The following is a 25,243-nucleotide window of genomic DNA, read 5'->3' on the forward strand; positions in this document are numbered from 1 at the left end:
TTCACTTGTTTTAGGTGTGGGGAAGAAGGCCATGGAGCATTTGAGTGCTCAAATTTTAACATGCAAGATAGAAATCAAGGAGGACCATCCAGGGTGATTTTAGCTAAATCTGAAAATGATGGAGCAGATTTAGAAGTTCTCCTCGAAGTAGAAGAAAACCTCATGATAAGGAGAACCTTGATAATCCTAGAGAAGGAGAAAACACAAATTCAGAGCTTGATGACTCATGGCTTCGAACCAATATTTTTCGAACCAGATGCACCTCAAGAGGAAAGGTATGTCAAGTTATTATTGACAGCGGTAGTTGTGAGAATATGGTTTCCAGAGAGATGGTAGATAAGTTGAATTTACAGTGTGAGAAACATCCTCACCCTTACCCTATTACATGGTTTAAGAAGGGGAGTGAAGTTAATGTTGATAAGAGATGCTTGATCAAGTTTTCTATAGGAAAAAATTACAAAGATGAGGTCTGGTGTGATGTCATCCCAATGGATGCATGTCATGTATTATTGGGGAGGCTTTGGCAATATGACAGAAAGGTCATGCATGATGGGGAAAGGAATACACATACATTTTGGAAGGAGGGATCGAAAGTCATCTTATTACCCCTTAAGGATGCAGGGGAAGTTAAGAATATTTTGTCTGAAAGAGAGCTTGTTAAGGAGATGAAGGTGAAAGGATTATGTTATGTATTAATGGTACAAAAGGAGGAAGGAAGAGGGATACCAATACCTGTTGAAGTAGCAAAGGTACTCAAAGAATATAGTGATGTTATACCTAATGAGCTACTTGATGGTCTTCCACTGAAGCGAGATATTCAACATCATCTTGATCTAATTCTGGGAGCATCTTTACCTAATCAGGCATCATATAGGATGAGCCCTACACAACATGCAAAACTCAACAAGCAAGTGATGAAGCTTATGAAAAAAGGTGTTGTGTGAGAAAGCATGATTCCATGTGCTGTACCAGCATTATTAACACCAAAGAAAGATGGTACATGGACGATGTGCACAGATAGTCATGTAATCAATAGAATTACAATCAAATACCAGTTCCCTATACCTCGCTTGGATGACATGATGGATGTTCTTGCAGGGGCTCAGTATTTCAGTAAAATTGATTTGATAAGTGGGTATCACCAAATTCGGATCTAAGAAGGGGATGAATGGAAGACTACTTTCAAGACTAGAGATGGATTATATGAGTGGATGGTGATGCCATTTGGGTTGTCTAATGCACCCAGTACCTTCACGCGATTGATGAATACAGTACTTCAACCTTACATTGGTAAGTTTGTTGTAGTTTATTTTGATGACATTTTAATTTTTAGTAAGAGAAAAGAGGAGCACTTGCAGGATTTGCGGATCATATTGGATGTATTGAGGAAAGAGCAACTTTATGCAAACCTGAAAAAGTGTAGGTTTATGCAAGAGAGTCTGGTATTTCTAGGATTTATTGTTTCTGTAGAAGGTATCAAGATGGATTCAGAGAAGGTTAGAGCAATTCTCGAATGGCCTAGTCCTCAGAGCATAACAAAGGTAAGAAGTTTTCATGGTCTAGCCACATTTTATCAAAATTTTATTCAGAATTTTAGCAATATTGTTGCACCCATCACGGATTGTACCAAAGGAAAGGAATTCATGGGGACCAATGAAGCTAAAGAAAGTTTCAATTTTCTCAAGAAGAAGGTAATAGAAGCTCCCATATTGGCATTACCAGACTTCAAAAAAGTGTTTGAAGTTGATTGTGATGCCTCACATGTAGGTATTGGAGCTGTTCTTAGCTAAGTAGGTAAACCAATCGCCTTTTTTAGTGAAAAGTTGAATGAGGCAAGGAAGAACTATTCCACATATGATATAGAGTTTTACGCACTTGTGCAAGCCTTGCGACATTAGAGACATTATTTAGTTCCAAAGGAGTTTGTCTTGTTCACATATCACATTGCATTAAAATATCTAAACAAACAAAAGAAGTTGAGTAGTAGACATGCGAAATGGATTTCATTCTTACAATGCTATACATTTGTTTTGAATCACAAATTAGGAAAGCAAAATCAAGTTGTAGATGCATTGAGCAGATGCGTTATACTTCTAACAACAATGGAGAATGAGGTAGTTGGTTTTGATGCAATCAAAGATTTGTATGAGTCTGACAATGACTTCTGGGAGATTGTGGAATAGTTGAAGAACCCAATAGCTAGACATATGTCTGATATTCAAGGTGAATACTTTATGCAAGATGGCTATCTCTTCAAAGGGAAAAAATTATGCATTCCAGTTGGTTCCATGAGGGAGAATATCATCAAGGAATTTCATAGCAATGGTTTGGCTGGGAATTTTGGCAAGGATAAGACAATAGCCTTACTCGAAGATAAATACTAATGGCCAAAGATGAAATGAGATGTAACCAGATATGTGGCAAGGTGTAGGATTTGTCAGGTTGCTAAAGGACACTCACATAATACAAGGTTGTACATGCCACTTCTCGTACCTCTAGAACCATGGATAGATTTGAGCATGGACTTTGTTTTGGGATTGCCAAATACACAATGAGGTAATGATTCTATTTTTGTGGTTGTTGACAAATTCAGTAAATTGGTTCATTTTATTGCTTGTAAGAAAACTAGTGATGCAACATGAGTGGCCAAATTATTTTTTTCAGAAGTTGTTAGGCTGCATGGTGTGCCAAAAGCCATTGTCTCTGATAGAGATACAAAGTTCTTAAGTCATTTTTGGTGAAATTTATGGAAGAAGATGGGGACTAAGTTGCAGTTTAGCAGTTCCTATCACCCTCAAACTGATGGGCAAACAAACGTAGTCAATCGTAGTTTGGAAAACCTGTTACAATGCATTGTTGGAGAGAAGCCCAAGTAGTGGGTTTTGGCATTACCCCAAGCAGAGTTTACGTACAACAGCTTAGTGAACAAATCTACAGGTAAATCCCCATTTCAAATTGTTTATGGTAGGAATCCTAAGGTGTTCTAGATTTGGTACAGTAACATTTGCAAAACACCTTCACCAATTGCGGGAAAGGGTGAGACAAAAGTTGTAGGAAAGTAATGTGAAGTACAAATCTATAGTCGATGTTGGTCGATGACATCTTGTCTTTAAGGAAGGTGATTTAGTGATGGTTTATCTGTGGAAAGAGAGGTTTCCTACAGGCACATACCACAAGTTAAAATATAAGAAAGCTGGTCCTTGCAGGGTTCTCAAGGAGATCAATGGCAATGCTTATCAGGTCGATCTACCACCTGATCTTGATATCTCTCTTGTATTTAATATTTCTGATCTATACACATTTAATGGTGACATTCATGATGATGGCGGCGAGGAGGAAGTAGATTGGCAGTGAACACTCCCTAGTAAGAAACGGGAGAAGATTGCACAGATTCTTAACAAGAAGACTGTTCGCACTCGGCAAGGAGAATACCATAGATACTTGGTATAGTGGGATGGGTTAGCACCAGCAGAGAGCACATGGATTATAGAGTGGGAATTGCAGTAGTTGGATCAAGGTCAATGGCAGCAATTTGAGGACACCCACTTGCAGGAGTTGCGTTCTTTTCAACCAGAGGAGAATGATGCAGGGACTTCGTGGGGTCATAACTTTTGACTCGGTTGTCCGATTGGGCTGAAATTTTACGTGGATGTAGATCTTGAGGATTTTATTGGATTTTTGAGAACCAATTTTGATAGGGCCCCCAAAACTTCAAATTTTTAGGGCCGGATTCCTTCATCTAAGGCCTCAAAATTGGCTTTTACTCTTTTTTTTTTCAGTTTTTTAGAAAGTTGGTTTTTTAGTTAATTTTGAGCTCATAATATTTTTAAGATTAGAAATTTGTTAATTTATGTCATAGGAATGTTTTTTATATTTCTATTAGATTTCATGATTTTTGGGATAGATTTGAAAATTTCCTTAAATGACAATTTTCGGATTTTGTAAAAATCTGCCCAAAAAGGAAATTTTTGGGGACTGTTTAAGATAGGGAATTTTTCATTGTAATGGATGGATGGTTGGAGTTGCAGAAGAATAATGAAGAACATTTGGTCTAGACTTGTGTTTATTTCTGATTATCTTTGTTATCTCAATTATGTTTTAACTGGTTACATCAAGGTGTAAGAGAAAATCTGAGGATTCTAGTAGGCAAGGCTTCTTGGGGATTTCAACACCCCATGGCCTAATCTCAAGCAATACTTATTTGGTCCACTATATAAAAAGGAGAGTGAAATTTTTATCCTGTCTCGCGATCCTATTTCAAGGAGTATCAATTTTGGGGTGGACTTAGAACTACACTAATTTGACATAAGGACTTTAATATCTCAACCACCAAATGGATATGTGTCAATTTCATTGAATATTTGTTATTAGTGGCCAAAAACCTCACACTTGATAGTTTAGGGAGTGCAGAGTGAACCTTATAGATACCCTTCATGTACCTCCCATAGTATAGATGAAACTCCTTAAATCATAAGGTCTTCAAACCTTCAAGATAAGAGAGAAGAAAAATATTTTGTAGGCCCAAATCTTCACTTGTATGCTATGGTTACATATTTTATTGTAATGAGGGCCTATCAAGTAGTATCCTTTGTTGCCTTGAGTAGGACAAGTGTTTTCTTAAAAATGTGTTTTCTAAAATGCCTAGAGATGCAATTTGTTTAACTAGTTCAACCCTAGATTTTTACTAGCTAGAACTCATTTTTGGACTTGTAAAATAATAATGACAAAAGTTTGCATTGATGATAGAAAATATGTAACCATTATATTCACACATTTAAGCCATATCTCTCATGTTCTCACTTATTTTGTGCTCTCTATTTAAACACATATACGAGCTAGTTTTAAATATATATTATGAATTAAAATTATAAATATTTTTAAATCAAAATATTAATGACACTATGAGCATTTTAATAATAGAAAGAATTATTCAATTAATTAAAAAATTTAAATAACTTTCAATAAAAATAAATATACTACTAATTATTAAAACACTATAAATTTTTTTAAATGATATATTTTTTTTAATTTGAAAAACATATAGAACATAATCAGTTAATATAAAATTAATAATAAATAATTTAATTACAAGACAAATGATTCAAATATTTAACTAGCCATATAGTTTATAAATAAAATTTATGTAAAGATGTTGAGAGATATCAAATTTAAAAGATATCTACCTTTACCATAGATTAATTAATTTCATATGGCTAAAATTTATTACAATTTAGTCTTATTTTAGAATATAAAATGATCTCCATGAAAAATAATGTTGAAGTTCCTTTTAAATATATATTTCAAAAACATAATTTTTGAAATTAGAAGTTTAGTTTATATCTAAATTTAAAAAAATATAATTTTATAATTTAGCCTTAGTATATGATTTATGAAAAAAAAAAAAAGTTTCTTTAAAATCTAGATTTTAAAAATAATTTTTTATATTAGATTTTTTTTAAAATGTAGATTTAACTTTTTTTGGGATTTAATAAATAATTATAAAAGGAAGTCACTTTTTAATTTAGATTTGTTTGTTTTCTTTCCCTGTAGACCTCTTCTTTCACTAGTGGAAGCTTTTGCCTCCAACCCTAGATTTGTTTCTTTTAAATCTCTTTAAAAATATACTTTTTTTTCATTTAATAAATAATAATAGTACGAAGTTTCTTCTTAATTTAGATTTTAATCTTTAACTTATCTTTAAAGTACATGAATAAATTGATTTTTAATCTAGATTTTTTTTTTTTTAAATGTAGATTTAAACATATAAATTTCTCTTTTGCATTTAATAAATAATAATAATAGTAAGTTGCTTTTAAATTTAGACTTTAGTCTTTCTGTAGATAGGAATTTGGAATTCATCAAAGCAATAGATATTAGACTAGCTCAACCACAAAAGCTAAATTGCAATGATAAGAAATCCTAAAAACATTCAATAGAGATATGAAGACAAGATAATCAAACCAAATTCAAACCATTACAAACGCGAATATCTCCTCCATAATTCTCCATCGTCCTTCTGTCTCCTTCAAATTACTTTGTTTGTGGATCTCACCTACAAGTGCAAAAGCATAGTATGAAAGCAAGATTGACAAGATGAAATGGCAGCGTAAGGATACTAGAAGCATGATTGATTGATTCTTGACTGAAGAAAATCATCCAATTTATAGACAAATTGGAGAGATGACAAGATTGCATGAAGAGATTTGAAAGGAAATTTCAAATCAAGAATGACAAATATGACAAATTATGACAAAATTGACATTTTCTATGCAAGATTGATTGATTGACAAATTATGACAAAATTGAAATGCCATTCCCATGAAATTAGGGGAAATATTAGAAAAATTGAAGAAAATAGGAGAAATAGAAAATTAGGAATTAGGAGAAATTAGTAAATTGGAAAATTGAGGAAAAAGATGAAATAGAAATTAGGTGAATTAATTAATAGGTTTTCATTCATTAATTAATTCATGAAAAAGACCGAGGACTAAATAAATAGATTTATTTAACCCACCAAAAAGAAGAAAAGGATTAAATGAACAAATCATAAAACCCTAGAAATGAGAGGACAAGTAATTAGGTCAAGACAACAAGAAATTAATGTAGGTTCGATCATGATTCTGATTAACAAAGGACGAATGCTAATAAATGATTGAGATTGGTTGACAAAAATAATGACAAGTTGACCAAGATTGACAAGGAGATCAAATTGATAAGCGCCAATTGATGAGGAACAATGACTAATTGATCCAAATTGACACGATTGAAAAGGACAACGATCGATGATGAATCGATCGCAAAATGACAAGATTGATCAGGAGGACAAGGATCGATGATGAATCGATCGCAAGGTGACAAGATTGACAAGGGGACAAGGATCGATGACAAATCGATCGCAAAATGACAAGATTGACAAGAGGACAAGGATCGATGACAAATCGATTGCAAAATGACAAGATTGACAAGAGGACAAAACCCTAATTCTATCATTGATTAGGATTGACGATGTCCAAAATGATGATAAATGAGCACGCATATTGATGCGACAGGATAAGATCGACCAAAATCATGACTGAAGATTGTTATCGACAAGACCTAATTCGAAAGTGATAAAAATGAGGAATGCAGAAGAAGGACTCGATGCTTGCAAATGATAAAGACCAAGTGCGCAACATAGAAGAAATGTTAATACGATGCAAGAACCCTAAAATAAGGCAATGCACGAATGTTAAAGTATGACTCCGCAAGCGTTGACCATTTTTAGATGTCTACATTTTGCCCCTCTTTGAGACAATGCGATTTTAAGCATTGTTTCAAAGAATAATAATGAAAATGCCCCAGACAATAACAATGACATATGCATGCCCCCTCAAGGAATTGGCCAGAAAAATCCAGAAAAGAGGCCAATTGATCGATAAGAATGACAGAAGATGATAGGTTCGAACGGATCAAAAATCAGAGGTCAGATACACAAATTACAAGCAGTGGAAGGTGCAAAAGACCATGACTAGCATAAGATGGAGAGGATGCACGTCCATCTAGGTACTGACAAAGAGCTATATAGGAGACAAGGAGAATGAAAAGAGTTCATTTGCACTGGCCAAAGTGGAGGAATTGTTGCTCTGGAAAAGGACCCTTGCATAGAGATGGCGAACATTCCAATGGCAAATCACCTCGAGGAATGTGTATGCACCTACAGATGACCGGATGACGTGGGAGCAGCGGTATGTAGCTCAAAAACCCATATGTCAAATTTCATGAATTTTGCTTGCTTGTGAGACATTGTGGGGCCCACAGAGGAAGGAAAAAGAGACTTCTGCACTTGCGTGGGTGCATTCTGTGCCTATGTAAATAGGTTTTGTTCCTGTGTAAGGTACACAGGCATAGCTTGATACTGCACAGGCGCAGTTGTGCACTTAGGACCCGAATTTGACCGAAAACAGCGCGCAGATGATCCCGAAAAGGGGGATAAGGGTAGGATAGGTCAAAATAGATAAGAGAAACCCTGATTAGTGCATGAAACAAGGAAATGAAGCCCTTAGGAGAAAACCCTAAAACTGACAAATTTGTGCCCCAATTGTGATGCAAAGTCGACAGTATCCATTGATTATGCGGGAGAACATACCCGATTGCTTCATGTTGCGACATAGATTCAGGAGCATGGATAGAGATACATTAGCAGGACTGGGATTATACTACATCACATACATGCCCGAGATTAGGGCAAACATAGGACTTCTCACTGCACTGGTAGAGCGATGGCATTCAGAGACTTCCTCATTCCATCTGCTGACTGGAGAGGCGACGGTGACACTAGAGGATGTGTGGCGTATCCTCTGTATTCTGATTCATGGGGAGATGATAGTATATGACCCAGCAATAGGGAGAGACTCATTGTGTAGATTATTTGAGTGTGACGTAGATGACCTTGATATCGTAGAGGGGGAGATCCGCTGGGAGACCATGGCAGCAGAGTACGATCAGCGATATGTGGTGATAGCCATGATTATAGCATGCCTATTACCAGGGGACAAACGAGGACATGGATTCCCTATTGGATGGGGAAGAGTGCTAGAGTGGATGGCGACAAAGGGGATTGTATATGCATGGGGACCATGTGTGCTTGCCATGCTATATTTTCAGTTGCACTAGATAGCATATCAGAGGGTTCAGACATTGAGCTGTGGGGTCACACTATTACAGGTATGGGCATTTGAGCACATAGCCATATGTCGACTGATTGCAGAGAGACAGGTAGTAACAACATCAACCATATGTGTACTGTTATGGGGTACGCTGAGATAGGGTCCATTTGGATACATACTGTATTGGCGACATGAGCTAGATAGATTGAGAGATTTCACATGGAGGCCATATCTTGATTGCCCTGGATGGTCATATGATAGTGATGAGCTACCATATTGTAGACAAAAGAGATACCTGATTGGGCGACCAGTGAACCACCAGAGAGTGATTGAGATGTACCTGCAAGAGAGAGTCAGACGATAGTTTGGAGAGAGATAGGATGTACCGATAGGGATTGCACACTTTGCCTGATCTCACAGAGAGATGAGTCAGTGGGGGAGGATGATTTAGCCACACATAGCATATACTGACTTCACACAGCTACAACAGAGATAGTGGGATTGGAGATCAGATGTTGTAGATGTCGAGATGACAGAGGAGTATGAGAGATGGTTTGCACAACGGTGGCCAGTGCCATTGATAGATCCTGATATTCTGGTACCTAGGAGACAGGAGGACTTCCCACTCGCTGGAGAGGAGGGGAGAGATGATGAGGATGGAGATGAGGATGAGGAGAGAGATAATGAGGATGAGGGGGATGGTGAGGAGAGAGATGATGATGAGGAGGATGAGGACGAGTGGGATGATGAGGAGAGAGATGATGAGGAGGGATATGATGACGACGAGGGGGATGATGAGGATGAGGGGGATGATGAGACTCCTAGGTGCATGCAGTGAGATGAGTCAACTCCAGTAGATCATGAGGCATTGCAGGATATACCCATAGGGTAGGAGACAATGAGCATAGAAGAGATGCAGACATGTAGGGCCACCATAGCAAGTCAACATGATTACATTGCCACATTAGAGAGATAGAATGCTATCTTGAGGACAGAGCAGGATCAGTTTAGAGCAGAGATAGCCAGACTGACAGCGGGTCGAGATATAGCGATAGCCCAGGCATAGCAAGCAAAGCAGAGAGTGACCGAGTATATTGGGTTGATTAGGGATGCCAGTGCACCTAAGATGGCACAGATGTTGGTAGAGACTAGAGATGAGATGCTCCAATTGAGGACACTATATGAGAGTATAGTTCCACCAAAGCAGAGAGCAGTGACATATCGGTCATGGTCAAGGACAGAGAGCAGGCCATGCTCTCAGAGGTCAGTGAGCAACATGGGGGTGAGTGGACCTAGGAGACCACCATAGCCAGGACCAGGGACAGGAGGGGCTTCATCCTCAAGACATAGCAGGGATGAGGAGGATAGAGGGAGCACCCAGTGACAAAGGCACATGCTCCTAATGATAGAGACATATATAGTTTGACATTATATACTCAGCCTGCGGGCCATACTTAGGACAGACAGTCCAATTTTGTACTCCGATATTGTTTTGATATATGATATGATATGCAGCTATATGATGGGATGCAATGTGTTATGGCTTATGTTTACATTCCATGTACAGATGTCTTATGCACTATCTATGTACTATCTTTGGAACATTATGAATTGTGTTTATGTTTTTGGATGCATTTATAAGATGAAATGGATAAAATGTTTTTTTATGGACTTGATATAATGCAAATGTACTAATCAATGAATGTAGGATGCAACTTATGTTTTTGGAGATCAGAGAACTAGACCGAACTGACTGCCCAAACTGACGGAAGAAATGTTCATGAGAAAATGTAGATAGGAATTTGGGAAAACATCAAAGCAATAGATATTAGCTCAACCACAAAAACTAGATTGCAATGATAAGAAATCCTAAAAACATTCAATAAAGGCATGAAGATGAAATACTAAAATAAAACGCAAACCAAAGCATGTATCTCCTTCATTGTTCCTCCATTGTCCTTCTTTCTCCTTCAAATTAGTGTGTTTGGGGATCTCACCTACAAGTGCAAAAGCATAGTATGAAAGCAAGATGAGAAAAATGGTAGCATAAGGATACTAGAAGCGTGGTTTTCTCTGAAAATGTGATTGATCCCCTGATTGAAGAAAAATCATCCAATTTATAGACAAATTGGAGAGAGGACAAGATTAGCATGAAGAGATTTGAAAGGAAATTTCAAATCAAGGATGACAAATACGACAAATTATGACAAAATTGACATTTTCTATGCAAGATTGATTGATTGACAACAATTATGACAAGATTAAAATGCCATTCCCATGACAAAAGGGAAGAGAGAAAATAGCCTCCATGATTGCAACATGTGGAAGCATAATCATAGGAGAGAATGAGGGAATGAAATTAGGGGGAAAAATTAGAGAAATTGAAGAAAATAGGAGAAATAGAAATTAGGAATTAAGAGAAATTAGTAAATTGGAAAATTGAGGAAAAATATGAAATAGAAATTAGGTGAATTAATTAATATGTTTTCATCCATTAATTAATTCATGAAAGAGACCTAGGACTAAATAAATAGATTTATTTAACCCACAAAGAAGAAGAAAAGGATTAAATGAACAAATCATAAAACCCTAGAAATAAGAGGACAAGGAATTAGGTCAAGACAATAAGAAATTAATGTAGGTTCGATCATGATTCTGATTGACAAAGGACCAATGTTGATAAATGATTGAGACTGATTGACAAATTGACCAAGATTGATAAAGAGATCAAATTTATAGGCGCCAATTGACGAGGAACAATGATGAATTGATCCAAATTGACACGATTGAAAAAGACAATGATCGATGACAAATCAATCGCAAAATGACAAGATTGACCAGGACAAGGATCGATGATGAATCGATTGCAAAATGACAAGATTGACAAGAGGACAAGGATCGATGACAAATCGATCGCAAAATGACAAGATTGACAAGAGGATGAGGATCGATGATGAATCGATCGCAAAATAATGAGATTGACAAGAGGACAAGGATCGATGATGAATTGATCGCAAAATAACAAGATTGACAAGGACAAGGATCAACCAAAATCATGACTGGAGATTGTTATCGACAAGACCAAATTCGAAAGCGAGAAAAATGAGGAATGTAGAAGAAGGACTCGATGCTCACAAATGATAAAGACCAAGCGCACAACATAGATGAAATGTTAATGCAATGCAAGAACCCTAAAATAAGGCAATGCACGAATGTTAAAGTATGACTCTGCAAGCGTTGACCATTTTTAGATGTCTACATTTTGCCCCTCTTTGAGACAATGTGATTCTAAGCATTGTTTCAAAGAACAATAATGAAAATGCCCTAGACAATATCAATGACATATGCATGGCCCCTCGAGGAATTGGCTGGAAAAATCCAGAAAAGAGGCCAATTGATCGATAAGAATGACAGAAGATGATAGGTTCGAACGGATCAAAAATCGGAGGTCGGATGCACAAATGACAAATAGTGGAAGGCACAAAAGACCGCGACCAAACTGATGGAAGAAATGTTAGTAAGAAGAAATTAGATAGAGGACAGTTAGAGATGAAGGAAAACTTGCTTTCACAAATGCACATAAGTAGGTGAGAACCTTTATTTATTGTAGCAAAGTGGATGCAGAGCATCATGGCATTGAAGGCCAAAGCTGGAATGCAACCCCTTTTGCAAAAGATAGACACATCGCACACAAGAAATGAGTGAAGCATCCTAGGGTGCATACATCAAGGGTCGAGGTATGTGCGGCATTCAGAAAGCAAATGTACTTATCACAGACACCCAATGATATAGTTGCCCTAGTTTGTGACAAACATTCCACAAATAGCAAACAAGGAAAGGGACCATGAACCATCCCAGTCACTCTAAATCACTCAGTGACATCATCGAGCAACATAGGAACATGATCAAAGCCAAAGATAAATCAGTAAAAAGATAAGACACACAAATTCAACCAAGTCAAACAAATAGTCTAAACGTCATTGTCAAAAGTGGAGAACAAGAAGGATCATGCTGTCTGGTTTCAGGGAATGCGGTACCCCATCGAAGACAGGACACAGTCTGGTTTTGAGTATACCACACCCTATATAAGACCCATGATAATGTGACAAGGACAAATGATATTGATGTTGATTGATTGACATGACAATATTGATCGGTTTGAATGTTTGGTTTGATTGAAAAATTCATCTGTTAATGCGTGATTTCATTAAAGCACAATGTTTGATTGATTGTTGTTGGATGTATGCTCAACGATCTGTCTATGCATGAAGGGGAACATTTATTGACAAAATGCAAAATGCCAAAGGAATTGTTTTGGGATTTTGATGTTTTGAAAAAAAAATTGTTCATTTTTCAGGACTTTATTTGACTTTTTAGAGATTTTTTCAAGACATTATTTGATTTTTAGGGATTTTTTTTTTTTCAAGACATTATTTGATTTTTAGGGATTTTTTCAGGACATTATATGAATGTTTAGGGATTTTTTTAGGACATTTTTTTTTTTTTTTTGGTTTTGCCCCCAGTGTCTAGCAAGGCAAGGAATATGACAGGTGAATAAATAGGGTTGCTGAAATGATGGTGGATAGAGGGAAGACAAAGGCCTTTTATTATGGAGACAATGCAGATGCAATTTTCAAAGGTTATTGTGTGATGGGACAAGAGACTGGCTATGACAATGTAAAGCAGGAACATGGCATGAGGGACATGTCAAGAGGTTTTTGAAAAACATGTTTTGCATTTCACGTCCTTATGTTAGATCAAGATCAAGGGACATAAAAAGTGTATGGATAGTGATAAGATATGGATAGGATAAGCAAGACCAAGAATGGATAAGGGACATGGACTGAAGGTCGGGATAGGATACGGGATAGTGGCAGAAAGTTGCAATAAGCTAGGGAATATGGATGAAAGGTTGTAATAAGCAAATGGATAAAGACCAAAAGCTATGATGGACTAAAAGCTACAAACAAGATGCATGATGCTCATGATGATCCTCAGCCTTGTCAAGATCAAAGGTGGAAAGGGAAACTATACATGAGGGACAATAGGATAATGGAACAATGAAGGACAAAAGGATATGATAGGATAAAACATGTCCCCAAGTATGGTATGCAAGAAGTTCATAGATTACACATGATGCCTGTTTGCCAGGTTTTCATCATGGTACTTGCCCAAGGCACCTATTTGCCAGGTTTTCACCAGTGGACGAATTATTTTTGCTTTACTTTTTTTTTCTTTTTCTTTTTTTTTCACTTTTTTTTTTTTTGGATTTTGACATTTTAGTCAAAAATGGACACATGATAGGGGATGGAAGGAATAAAGCATCTTTTTGTTTGGATAGTAGCCTTGAAAAAAATGGACCATGACCTTTAAAAGTATGCTCAAAGACGTTGGTTGAATAAGGACATGGAAAATGAGATGAAACTAAGGGAAGGATTTATGCAAAGGATGGGATCAAAGGGATCGAAGGATGGAAAATATGCATTGGATAATGGATAGGGTATTGGAAAAACTGTGCTTGAGTGGATAGAAATGTTGGCAAGATTGACATTGGCACACACCTTGAGGGGTGATGGACTGATGGAGGAAAAATGTATTTTGGATATTGAGATTTTGACGGAGGAAAGGCTATGGATTTTGGGACATAAGGGCCCAAAATGGATGAAGAAGGTGATGGAGGAACAAATTTGAGAGGGTTGGATGGAGGAATAACAACTTTGGATGCCAATTTGGATGTTTCTTTAGGCTTTTGTGCTTCAAGGAGCCGCTTAGGGATCCACATGGTTTTTTATTTTTAATGCTTTTGTGGTTCCTTGGAGTGCATTGAAAACACAAGGGATTTAGGAACCCATATAGATTTTAACTTTTGTTTTTGAGCAATGGGCCTTTATGGCCTTTTGGATATTTCTTTTTCTTTATAGATCATATTGATCTTTGTTTTGACATGCCGATTATATTGGACATGTTGATCCTTGAATACATGTGGATTACTAGACTTATGACGTTTACACTTGGCATCCAAATTGCTTGGAGGGGGAAAGGAATGCATGGATGGATATGAATGAAATGGAGTTCTTTTGGATTGATGAAATTTACTCAAGGATGTGTGCCTTTGTTGACCTTGCATAAAGGATGAAGGGATATAAGGACTTAAGATGGATGGAAAGTATGATGGGGAAGGGATATGTTTAGATTTTGAAGGGATGTTGGATTTAGTAGGGGTACCCATGTCTTGAGAAATTTCACTAAGGCCATGACCCTTAAGATCTTCTTTGATATGGAGGGGTTCTTTCTCATGAAGGTCTACCCCTTTGCCTTTATGAATATTTTGACTTGTAGGATACTCTTTTCTTTGGGAAGAAGATGCGAGTCCATTATGAGGTGGATATGATATGAGAGAAATAATGAGATCTGGAAGTGGATCAGATTGGACCAAAGAGGAAGAACCCATTGGTAATTGTAAAGCAGAAAAATCGAACCCTAGTTGTTCTCCCCTCCCCAACTCCAAGGAGAGAGAAGGGGGAGTCACTAGGGTTGATGGTTTTCACTTAGGAGAGACTTTACATTCAAAAGAGGGGTTGAAACCCACAAGATCCAATCCCACACAATGCAAGATTGGATTCTAAATGAGTTTCAAGGGTTGTGATAGCAAGGATACCCTCTTTCGTAAAGAATGTAGATAGAAAGATTGAACTAGGAATGCATGTAAAGTAGGAAAGATTCACTTATAAATAGAGATAGGGATATGGGATGAAGCTACAGACCTGGAATTAGTAGTAAAATGTCGAGACGGTACTGTTCTGTAAATTTGAGTGAAAGTTGACAGGACGATGGTGCCCGGCGTGCACACGGTCCTCCGAAAAATCTACGAAACGAAGGGGGATCTGTTCGTCTCTGCACAAGGATTCCAGATCTTCAATTACAGTCGTGTACCTGCAACCTACACACAAAAAAGAGAGGATGATTGGGGGGTTAGGGATGAGGGGTTTGCCTTTAGGTCAAACCCCGGTTTTGGAATTAACCAAGAAATGAGAATGTTGTAAATGTAAATGTTTGTAATGTAAACAAGTACTGATACCTTGTTGTAAGAATGTTTGTATTCTTACATGCGAAGGTGTAATGTATGTAGTATGTTGTATGTTGTATGTGATCTCCTCTTCAATGGTTGAATCCTTGTCTTGAATGCAACACCTAGCCTTGAATGGAGACTTAGAATGCTCAATTGCTTGAAGGAATGCTTGAATGCTTGAATGCTTGAATGTCGCTTTTGCCTTTTGTTCTTGCTTATTTCCTCTTTTTCCACCTCCTTAAATGGGAGAGGAAATGTAGTTTATATACTTGTCAATTAGGGTTGATAGACTGATTTTCCCGACCTTAGGCCGACCAGGAAACATTATTTCCAGAATTGCAAACTTAAAGACCCGAAGCCCCATAAGAGATCGGGCCCAAAATAGGGCCAGGGACCAGAGCGCTAGGCGCCCTAGTCCTGAAGGACCAGGGTGCTGGGCGCCATGGTCCCACCTCCCAAGATAGCAGGGTGCAAGGAGGATCAGGCCAGGGTGCTGAAAAATGCAGTTTTTGATGTCATGAACAAGTTTCGAGGTCTCCATTCAGGTTTCGTGTTGCATCGCCATCGTGAAGACCCAAATATAGTTGAAATTGCAAGTGTCACAATTTTAGGATGCTACAGTAATGTCAGGGGTTCATGAACATCTTGCACTGACATGTTCGAGTCATGAGGGGGATTAGGATCATGAGGGGGGACTAGGATTGTGTAGTGGACATGGTTCAATGATAGGCTCTTCAAGAGATGGAATGGGAGAAATAATGGGATCATCAAAAGAAATGCTATCTTGGAGTGTATATGGAGTACTAAGACAAGGAGATGGAGGAACAAAAGGATCTTGTGGAGGATTTAAAGGAATAATTTGATCTTGACAAGGAGGAAGATCATTGGAATCCTCTTTAAAGTTGCTTTGCTCTGGACTTTTAATGGGATCATCAGAAAGGATGGAAGGGATATCTTGATCTTTCTTAGGAAGTGGAATGTCAATGGGATTTGAAAGGAACTTGTGTTCTTGGATAGAATTGATAGGAATAAGTGAATCATTGCGAGTGTCTGGGGAAATGGGATCTTGGTCAACAATTGGATGGGATGATAAGGTTTCAAGATCTTGATCTTGATCTATTTTAAGACACGTTTCTTCATGCTCTAAATTATCCTCTTGACATGGGGTTGGACTTTAGATATGCATGGGGGATTCTGACAAGGGATCAATGTTTTGGCATGAAGGAAATACACTTTGAACATTTGTGATGGATTCTAGCAAGGAATCAATGCTTGAACATGAGGAAGAAGGACTTTGAATGGGGTCCTCTAAAACAGGTAATGGCAATAAAGTGCATGGTGGCATTGGGTCTTGTATTTCTAAAACATGACAAGGATGTGCATCATGAATTGGATTATCTTAGCAATCAATTATGGATAGCCCTTGGATAATTTCATCCTTGGGTGTATTGTTTGATGAGGACAATATGAAAGGTTCTTGTGAAACTTCTAAAGGTGTAGGGATAGATGCCACTGGAGAGTCAATTTGTTTATGGGGGCATGAGGCATTGCTAGACATAAGTGTATTATCTTGATCTTCCTCAAAGAACTCACTTGGTAATTTCCTTAAGATCCTTGCAATAAGGCCATCTTTCTTTCTAGGTTTTGACATGGTTGTATCTGGAATTTGAACTTGTTTGGAAAGGAGTTGGTTCAGGTCTGATGTCATGTTTTGATTTTGAACTAAATGTTGATCAAATTGGCTTAACATGTTCAAAAATTGGCTTGGTGCATGTTGCAAGTTTTGTTTTTGAATTTGTGATTGTAGTTGTTGATACTGATATGTTGATTGAGTTTGTTGTTGATACTTGATAGTTGGTTGGACATATTGTTGAAATTGGACCATCGGTTGTGTTGGTTGTATATGTTGGATGATTGGTTGTGTCTGTTGGATATGTTGTTGATTCGAGATTTGATTGAATGAAATTTGACCAAATGAATTTTTATTTGGGACTTGATTGAAATTTGTGCTTGTTTTTTGAAATTGTTTCATCATCTCTATTTGAGAGATGAGAGCTGGTATGTTTGATCATTCGATAAGAGCTTTTACATCAATTGGCTCAAAGTTTGGGTTTGGACCTTGAAATTTTTTGAATGTTTTGGACATTTGGGATCTATTCTTCTCAATGTTTTTCACTTTTTGTTCCAAAATCTCCTTTTCTTGAGCTAGTTTCTCCTCTAGTTTTTGTATTTGGACATTTACATCATCATGATAAGTTTGATCAAAGTTTTGAGACATGTAGAGATTGGATTGACATGATTTATTTCTCAATTGTGATGACATGGCTTCGTAAGAAGGTTGAGACCTGATTTCAACAAACATGTCACTATACAATGCAACTAATGGGATTGACAAATGCAACCTAAAAGGATGACAATGAAACTTAATATTTTCGGACTTTTTGAATTTTTGGAATGACAACTAGATGCAACTAAATACAATGAAAATGTGACCTTGCTTTGGACTTTGAGTTTCTATGGTTTGATAATTTTATGCAACTAAGTGCAACCTATTTTTTTTTTTGTTGTTTTTCGAGGTTTGGACAAACTTTTTGGAATGCAAACCTAAAGACTCAACCTTGGGAAGTTGAAATGAAGCCAAGACCTTAAAGGACAAAGGACCAAATGACAATAGGACAAATTGATAATGTCTCACCTATATGCTTGGATACTAAGCTAGGTTTGACAAGAATGATATTAATGAAAGGACAAATTTTAGACAAGGTCAAGACTCCTTAACAACAACTTAGGGTATCATCCAAAGTTTTGATTTTTCAAGTTTGACAAACCAAATTTTTGAGGCTAAATGCAAGAAGGCAATGATTATGACAATGACTTAGGATATGACATAAAAATGATCTAAGGATATGATATGACAAGATGAAGCCAAGACAAGATGACAATACAATGACAAGGATATGCGAAGACCAATGATTTGGAATATGCAAAATGCAACCTAGGCAAGACCTAATTTTAGCATGACAAGGATAATGCACAAATGTCACCTAAATGGAAATATAGCTTGGATATGACAATGAAATGCAAACTTAGGGAAATTATTTTGAACCTAAGTGCAACATGAGGATGCTTGCAATGAAAAGGACTAAAATAAAGAGAGATGACAATATGTCGTAGGACCTAAGTTGGACTATGCAAAACCTAGTCTAAAGTGACATGAATTTTGACACAAAGATATTTAATGTTTTGACAAGCCATGTGCAAATGTTGGATGAATACTTGGACAAATTTGGACTATTGTTTGGATTTTCTTTTGAATTGAAGGTTGTTGATTTGGAAAACCCAAGTTGATTATGAGCACTTTTGAAAGTTTGTTTTTTATTTAACTTTTGACAATCACGGAAGACAAAATGTTTGTTTGACTTTGACTCAAGACAATCAAGCACATTCACAACAAATCCTATGGCTGGCAAGGGCAATATCCGTTGAATCCTCTAACCATAAAATACAACACTTAGCCGGAGAGCTAGACTCTTGGTAGCACTGGCTCACCCTTATAGTGCACTCACTTCTCGGGCATACCAAGCTTCAAGTTCAAGGGGCATCACTTCCCAAGAACTTGCTATCTCTAACTAAGGAGTAAATGAGAGGTGTCTTTGGCATGCGCATATCACAATGCCTAAGCCAATAGATAGAAGGATTTTGGCCTCTAAAAAACAAGGGATTCTAGTAAGGGCATCCGTTTGGGTGGGTATTGATCTGGCAAATAAATCATCGCAATACCATTCCAGCACCCATTGTCTACAACTTTCGTTGCATCCACAGTTATTTAGAGTGGTTCGGAAGAGCTTGGCTTTAGCTCGTCACCACTTTGAGTCGTTCCCTCTCACCAATGCCTATGCGAAGTGCCAGGCAGATCAAGAGGCAAGCCCAATCCTAAGGGTTAAAACATGCAATCAAACTAAAAACAAACAAAGCATGCATGGTGTTCATTAACCTTTAAGAAATTAAATGTGCAACTACTTTAAAAATCATAAACAAGATGTTTTAGTGAAAGTATTTGACCGCGTCATGCATAAGATTTGTTAGTAGTTGTATTTTTAGTCTTCGTCACACGTAATGCCAAGATGCTGCACAGAGAATCAGTACTAAGGAAAAACCAGAATGCAAGAAACAGAATGAAAACAAACTAATTTGCAAGTAAAAACATTGATTTTACCTCTATTTCTGGCCTTACACAGGCGCAGAATGTCTCAACACAGACGCAGGATGTCTTGACATAGGCACAGATCCCTTCAACATAGGCGCAGGATGTCTTGATATAGGCGCAGGAGTGTCCAAAAAGCTCTGAGTCACCTATTTTTTGAGTTTCTCACCTGCAAATCAGCTCAAGAGCACTCAAAGCATGGTTAAGGGGTTAAGATTCACGTCGAGTTCACAAGAAAATGTAGATAGGAATTTGGAATTCATCAAAGCAATAGATATTAGACTAGCTCAACCACAAAAGCTAAATTGCAATGATAAGAAATCCTAAAAACATTCAATAGAGATATGAAGACAAGATAATCAAACCAAATGCAAACCATTACAAACGCGAATATCTCCTCCATAATTCTCCATCATCCTTCTTTCTCCTTCAAATTACTTTGTTTGTGGATCTCACCTACAAGTGCAAAAGCATAGTATGAAAGCAAGATTGACAAGATGAAATGGCAGTGTAAGGATACTAGAAGCGTGATTGATTGATTCTTGACTGAAGAAAATCATCCAATTTATAGACAAATTGGAGAGATGACAAGATTATCATGAAGAGATTTGAAAGGAAATTTCAAATCAAGAATGACAAATATGACAAATTATGACAAAATTGACATTTTCTATGCACGATTGATTGATTGACAAATTATGACAAAATTGAAATGCCATTCCCATGAAATTAGGGGAAATATTAGAAAAATTGAAGAAAATAGGAGAAATAGAAAATTAGGAATTAGGAGAAATTAGTAAATTGGAAAATTAAGGAAAAAGATGAAATAGAAATTAGGTGAATTAATTAATAGGTTTTCATCCATTAATTAATTCATGAAAAAGACCTAGGACTAAATAAATAGATTTATTTAACCCACCAAAAAGAAGAAAAGGATTAAATGAACAAATCATAAAACCCTAGAAATGAGAGGACAAGTAATTAGTTCAAGACAACAATAAATTAATGTAGGTTCGATCATGATTTTGATTAACAAAGGACCAATGCTGATAAATGATTGAGATTGGTTGACAAAAATCAATGACAAGCTGACCAAGATTGACAAGGAGATCAAATTGATAAGCACCAATTGACGAGGAACGATGACTAATTGATCCAAATTGACACGATTGAAAAGGGCAACGATCGATGACGAATCGATCGCAAAATGACAAGATTGATCAAGACAAGGATCGATGACGAATCGATCGCAAAATGACAAGATTGATCCGGAAGACAAGGATAGATGACGAATTGATCTCAAAATGACGAGATTGATCAAGAGGACAAGGATCGATGACGAATCGATCGCAAGGTGACAAGATTGACAAGGGGACAAGGATCGATGAAAAATTGATCGCAAAATGACAAGATTGACAGGAAGACAAGGATCGATGACAAATCGATCGCAAAATGACAAGATTGACAAGAGGACAAAACCCTAATTCTATCATCGATTAGGATTGACGATGTCCAAAATGATGATAAATGAGCACGCACATTGATGCGATAGGATAAGATCGACCAAAATCATGACTGAAGATTGTTATCGACAAGACCTAATTAGAAAGTGATAAAAATGAGGAATGAAAAAGAAGGACTCGATGCTCACAAATGATAAAGACCAAGTGCGCAACATAGAAGAAATGTTAATACGACCCAAGAACCCTAAAATAAGGCAATGCACAAATGTTAAAGTATGACTCCACAAGCGTTGACCATTTTTAGATGTCTACACTTTCAATTATTATTTTTTAAGTTATTAGCTATCTAGTCTTTGAATAGATGAGAAAGATGGGTGGGTGCCATTTTAGTGTTATGCCTATAATAGTAAAATTTAAAAACAAAAATGTATTGAAAGCAAATATTATCCATAAAAACAAAAATATTAAAATTTTATTTGAAAACTAAACTTAAATAATGAATCACACCTTCAAATCTAAATTATAAATAAATAGAAAACCATTTAATTTTTAAAAAAAATTGTGAAAGGTTCAATAATAGAAAGAATTATTCAATCAATAAAGTTTTTAAATCACTTTCAATATATCAATAACTATAATAATAATTATCAAAAGTTGTAAATTTTTAAAAATAATATATGAATTTTATTTGAAAAAAGTATAATATAGAATCAACTAATATACAACTAATTAGGTATAACCCGAGTTGGCCTAGTGGTGGAAAACTTGTAATGTTGAAATATAGTTCACAAGTTCAAATCCCACATAGGGGTAGGGTATGTACAAATTATCAGCTTCGGCCCATTACCTATCAAAAAAAAACTAATCAGAATTAAATTCAATTAAAATTAGAATATGTCAAATATTTAATAATTTCTATATTTGTAGAAATTATGCAAGTTTCAAGAATAGAAAGAATTCTTCAATCAATAAATGTTTTTGTCACTTATAAATATACTATTTTATTAAAAGTGTAAACTTTTAACAATAATATGCTAATTTTAATATAATTTATAAAATATATATAATCAATTAATATACGATTAATAATAATTAAATTTGACCATAAAAAAAATGAGATTCAAAATGATGTTATCAAGAATAAAAGATAAAAACATCTTTGCAAATAAAGGGTAAAAGAATAAGGCAGGATCTCATGAGAGGACTTAAGCTCTATTTTTAAGGAGAAGGTGATCCCATGAATAGAAAGAAATTGTGTTGTGAGATTATTTGGAATCTTTTTCAAAAAAATAGAAGCCCTTAATACAGACGATTTCGAAATTAATTAAAGGAAAAAGAAAAAAAAATAGATGAATCTTTCCCAAGCGTGATAGACAAAGTGAATAGTGTTGACAAACACTTCATTTCTGTCAAAATCCAGCTGAAATGATTTAATTTGATTCCCACTTTCTTTTTAGCTCCTTTATCATATATTCCATTAAATCAATCCGCATTTGATGTTTCGGTAAGGAAAGTCTTTTTCGAGGGCTTGACATGGCGAGCGGAAATGTGACATACATACGGAATAAACTTGCAGTTGCAGGGGAAGTGCCTGCAATGGGAGGCCGATAGGTGTGATCTTTAAGGAAAATCAATGAGTGACATAATATAGTTAAGGGTAGAAGCTTTTAATACAGTTATTGAAATAGTCGTGATTAGCATGATGTTGTGAATGACATAGTTATTTGTTTTTATAGAGTAAGACTGTCGAAAAAATGAAAGTGCGTAGAGAAGATAGGGAAATAAAGTGACATGACGTTATGTATATTATATACTTGAAGAAGGAAATTTATTAAAGTGAAACAATAATTTATTTGTGTACATATCCCAACCAATGGTTGTTCCCAAATTTTACAGTTTTCCACCCACCATCCCCCATGCTGGCGTATGCAGCATGATGTACATGAAGAATATGTCATGAATATAGTTATACATAATTATTTGTAGGCTATATTGTTCCCAACCAATTTTTGTGTTGGACCCAGAGTCTTGTTCTTATCCACCCTCCATCCCCCATGCTACTAAGAGAAGCATGTTATATAGCCTTTTGTTGAATTGCATGTGATGTTTCTGGTGAAAGACCTGCAGTATTTTTCCATTTATATATGTTAGTTTTGGATAATATAAAAATCTGGTGAAGTGAAATTTTTTGAAAAACTTGAAAATTGAAAGATATTTTTTTGTAGCAATATAATACCTAATGACTATGTAATTACTGAATTGGACTACCATGTATGTTGCATGTGAGTAGTTCTTTGTTGTGAGGCAGTTTCTCTGCAATAGATTTTAGTAGTAAAAATTTAGTTTTGTTTAAGATGTGAAAGGAACTTAACAGTACTTATGTAATGTGATAAGCATTTACCTTATCTTTTTTGATCTGAAGCTATCTTTGCAGTGAAGAGAACCTGAAAGACTAGACGGGTGTTAGGCAGAGCAAGCAGTAAATCTAGAATTAGGTTTCAACCTATTGAATGAGTAAGTAAGGTTTACATACTGTGTAACCAACGATGTGGCTGGATGCGATGGTATTCATTACTGAAAGCTTATTTATTGAATGAAAATGATTGTAAGGTGTGAAGGAATGTTGTAATGCTAAATAGTGAGAAAATAGTGCTATAGCGAGTAAAGAACAGGTAATGAGGAGTGCAAAAACAAATAATACCAGAATCTACGTTAGAAATTCAAACCTCTAATATAGCCTTTCAAATTGGTTGCAAACTGCAAGCAGTGACAGCGTCAAACAGGTAACGAAGAGAAAGAAAGTAGGAACCCTGCAAGCACATGGTAGCAGAAAATAAACAGCCTATAAAGGAAAGAGGTTACAAAATAATTGTTTTTTAAGTAAAATTGAACTTTACCTTGCAACTTCAAATGATTAACAATGGTAAGGTCACAAGAAAGGCCAATAAGGAGAAGCAAACGTAAGCATGGAAAACTGACAATGAGAACAAAAGTCACGAATCTATGTGAATATTGAGAGATTGAAAATTGCAGATTTTAATGTTGGTAATAAAGAACATTGTGGTTGAATGCCAAAGTATTGTTGAGAAGAATAAAACAAATTAGATATTATGGTACTATCAACAAAGTAAAATATTGATTAAGAACAGAACGGTTGAATTGCAAATACCTGTCAGAGTGGCCATAGAGCTTGGAGAGTGAAAGTTGTCATGTCCACAAATAGTGAAATAACATAATCAAAGTAATAATCATACAGCCTACAGTGGTGCACATCAACTGGGTTGAAAAGATTAAAAAAAGTTGTTTACTTAAATGAATAAACATCTGGAAACAGCAAGACCAAACCTTTGGAGTACACCCAATTGTTTTAAAGAGTGGTAGTGTGAGGGAACATAAGCACAAATAAATGTGTAAAACCTGTAAAATGGAAGAGGTGCAGTTAAAGAAGAATGTTGTATTAGTGTATTATCAATTAATATTAAATATATTGAAGAAGTGAAATGGCAAAGAGAATGTTGTATGACTACATGAAATGTATAGAATTGGTGAATAGGGGGGAGGTGTTACGTGTGTACCTTTTATCTTGCAGGGTTTGGGGATGGAAAAGTGCTGTGGACTTTCATAGTTCTTCATTGTGTTGTTGAACTTGTAAAGCAGAAAGTTTTTTTTGGGTTGATACATTGAGTATAAGAAATGCAGTACATGAAAACATAATGATGATTTGATTGACATACTTGGTTGTGTTTCATCTGTAGCTATGCTTGTTTTGTGTTGTGTGCAATCTACAGTAAGTGGGCTTCCTCTATTTTTCGAAGCACTGTTGATGTGGTACCTTTCAAACGGGAGTACCTTTGGTAGCTGA

The 25,243-nt window shown here is 36.1% G+C and overlaps 1 protein-coding gene across 1 annotated transcript; it reads left to right on the plus strand.

Moving 5' to 3' along the window:
- The first annotated feature begins 314 nt into the window (after window positions 1-314).
- LOC131856481 (uncharacterized) lies at window positions 315-944 on the plus strand. The gene has a single exon (XM_059208271.1). It carries the CDS (start codon window positions 315-317, stop codon window positions 942-944), a length of 630 nt encoding a protein of 209 aa, XP_059064254.1.
- Window positions 945-25,243: the final 24,299 nt, after the last annotated feature.

The sequence above is a fragment of the Cryptomeria japonica genome, chromosome 7 (assembly GCF_030272615.1).
Source record: "Cryptomeria japonica chromosome 7, Sugi_1.0, whole genome shotgun sequence".
NCBI classification, from domain to species: Eukaryota; Viridiplantae; Streptophyta; class Pinopsida; order Cupressales; family Cupressaceae; genus Cryptomeria; species Cryptomeria japonica.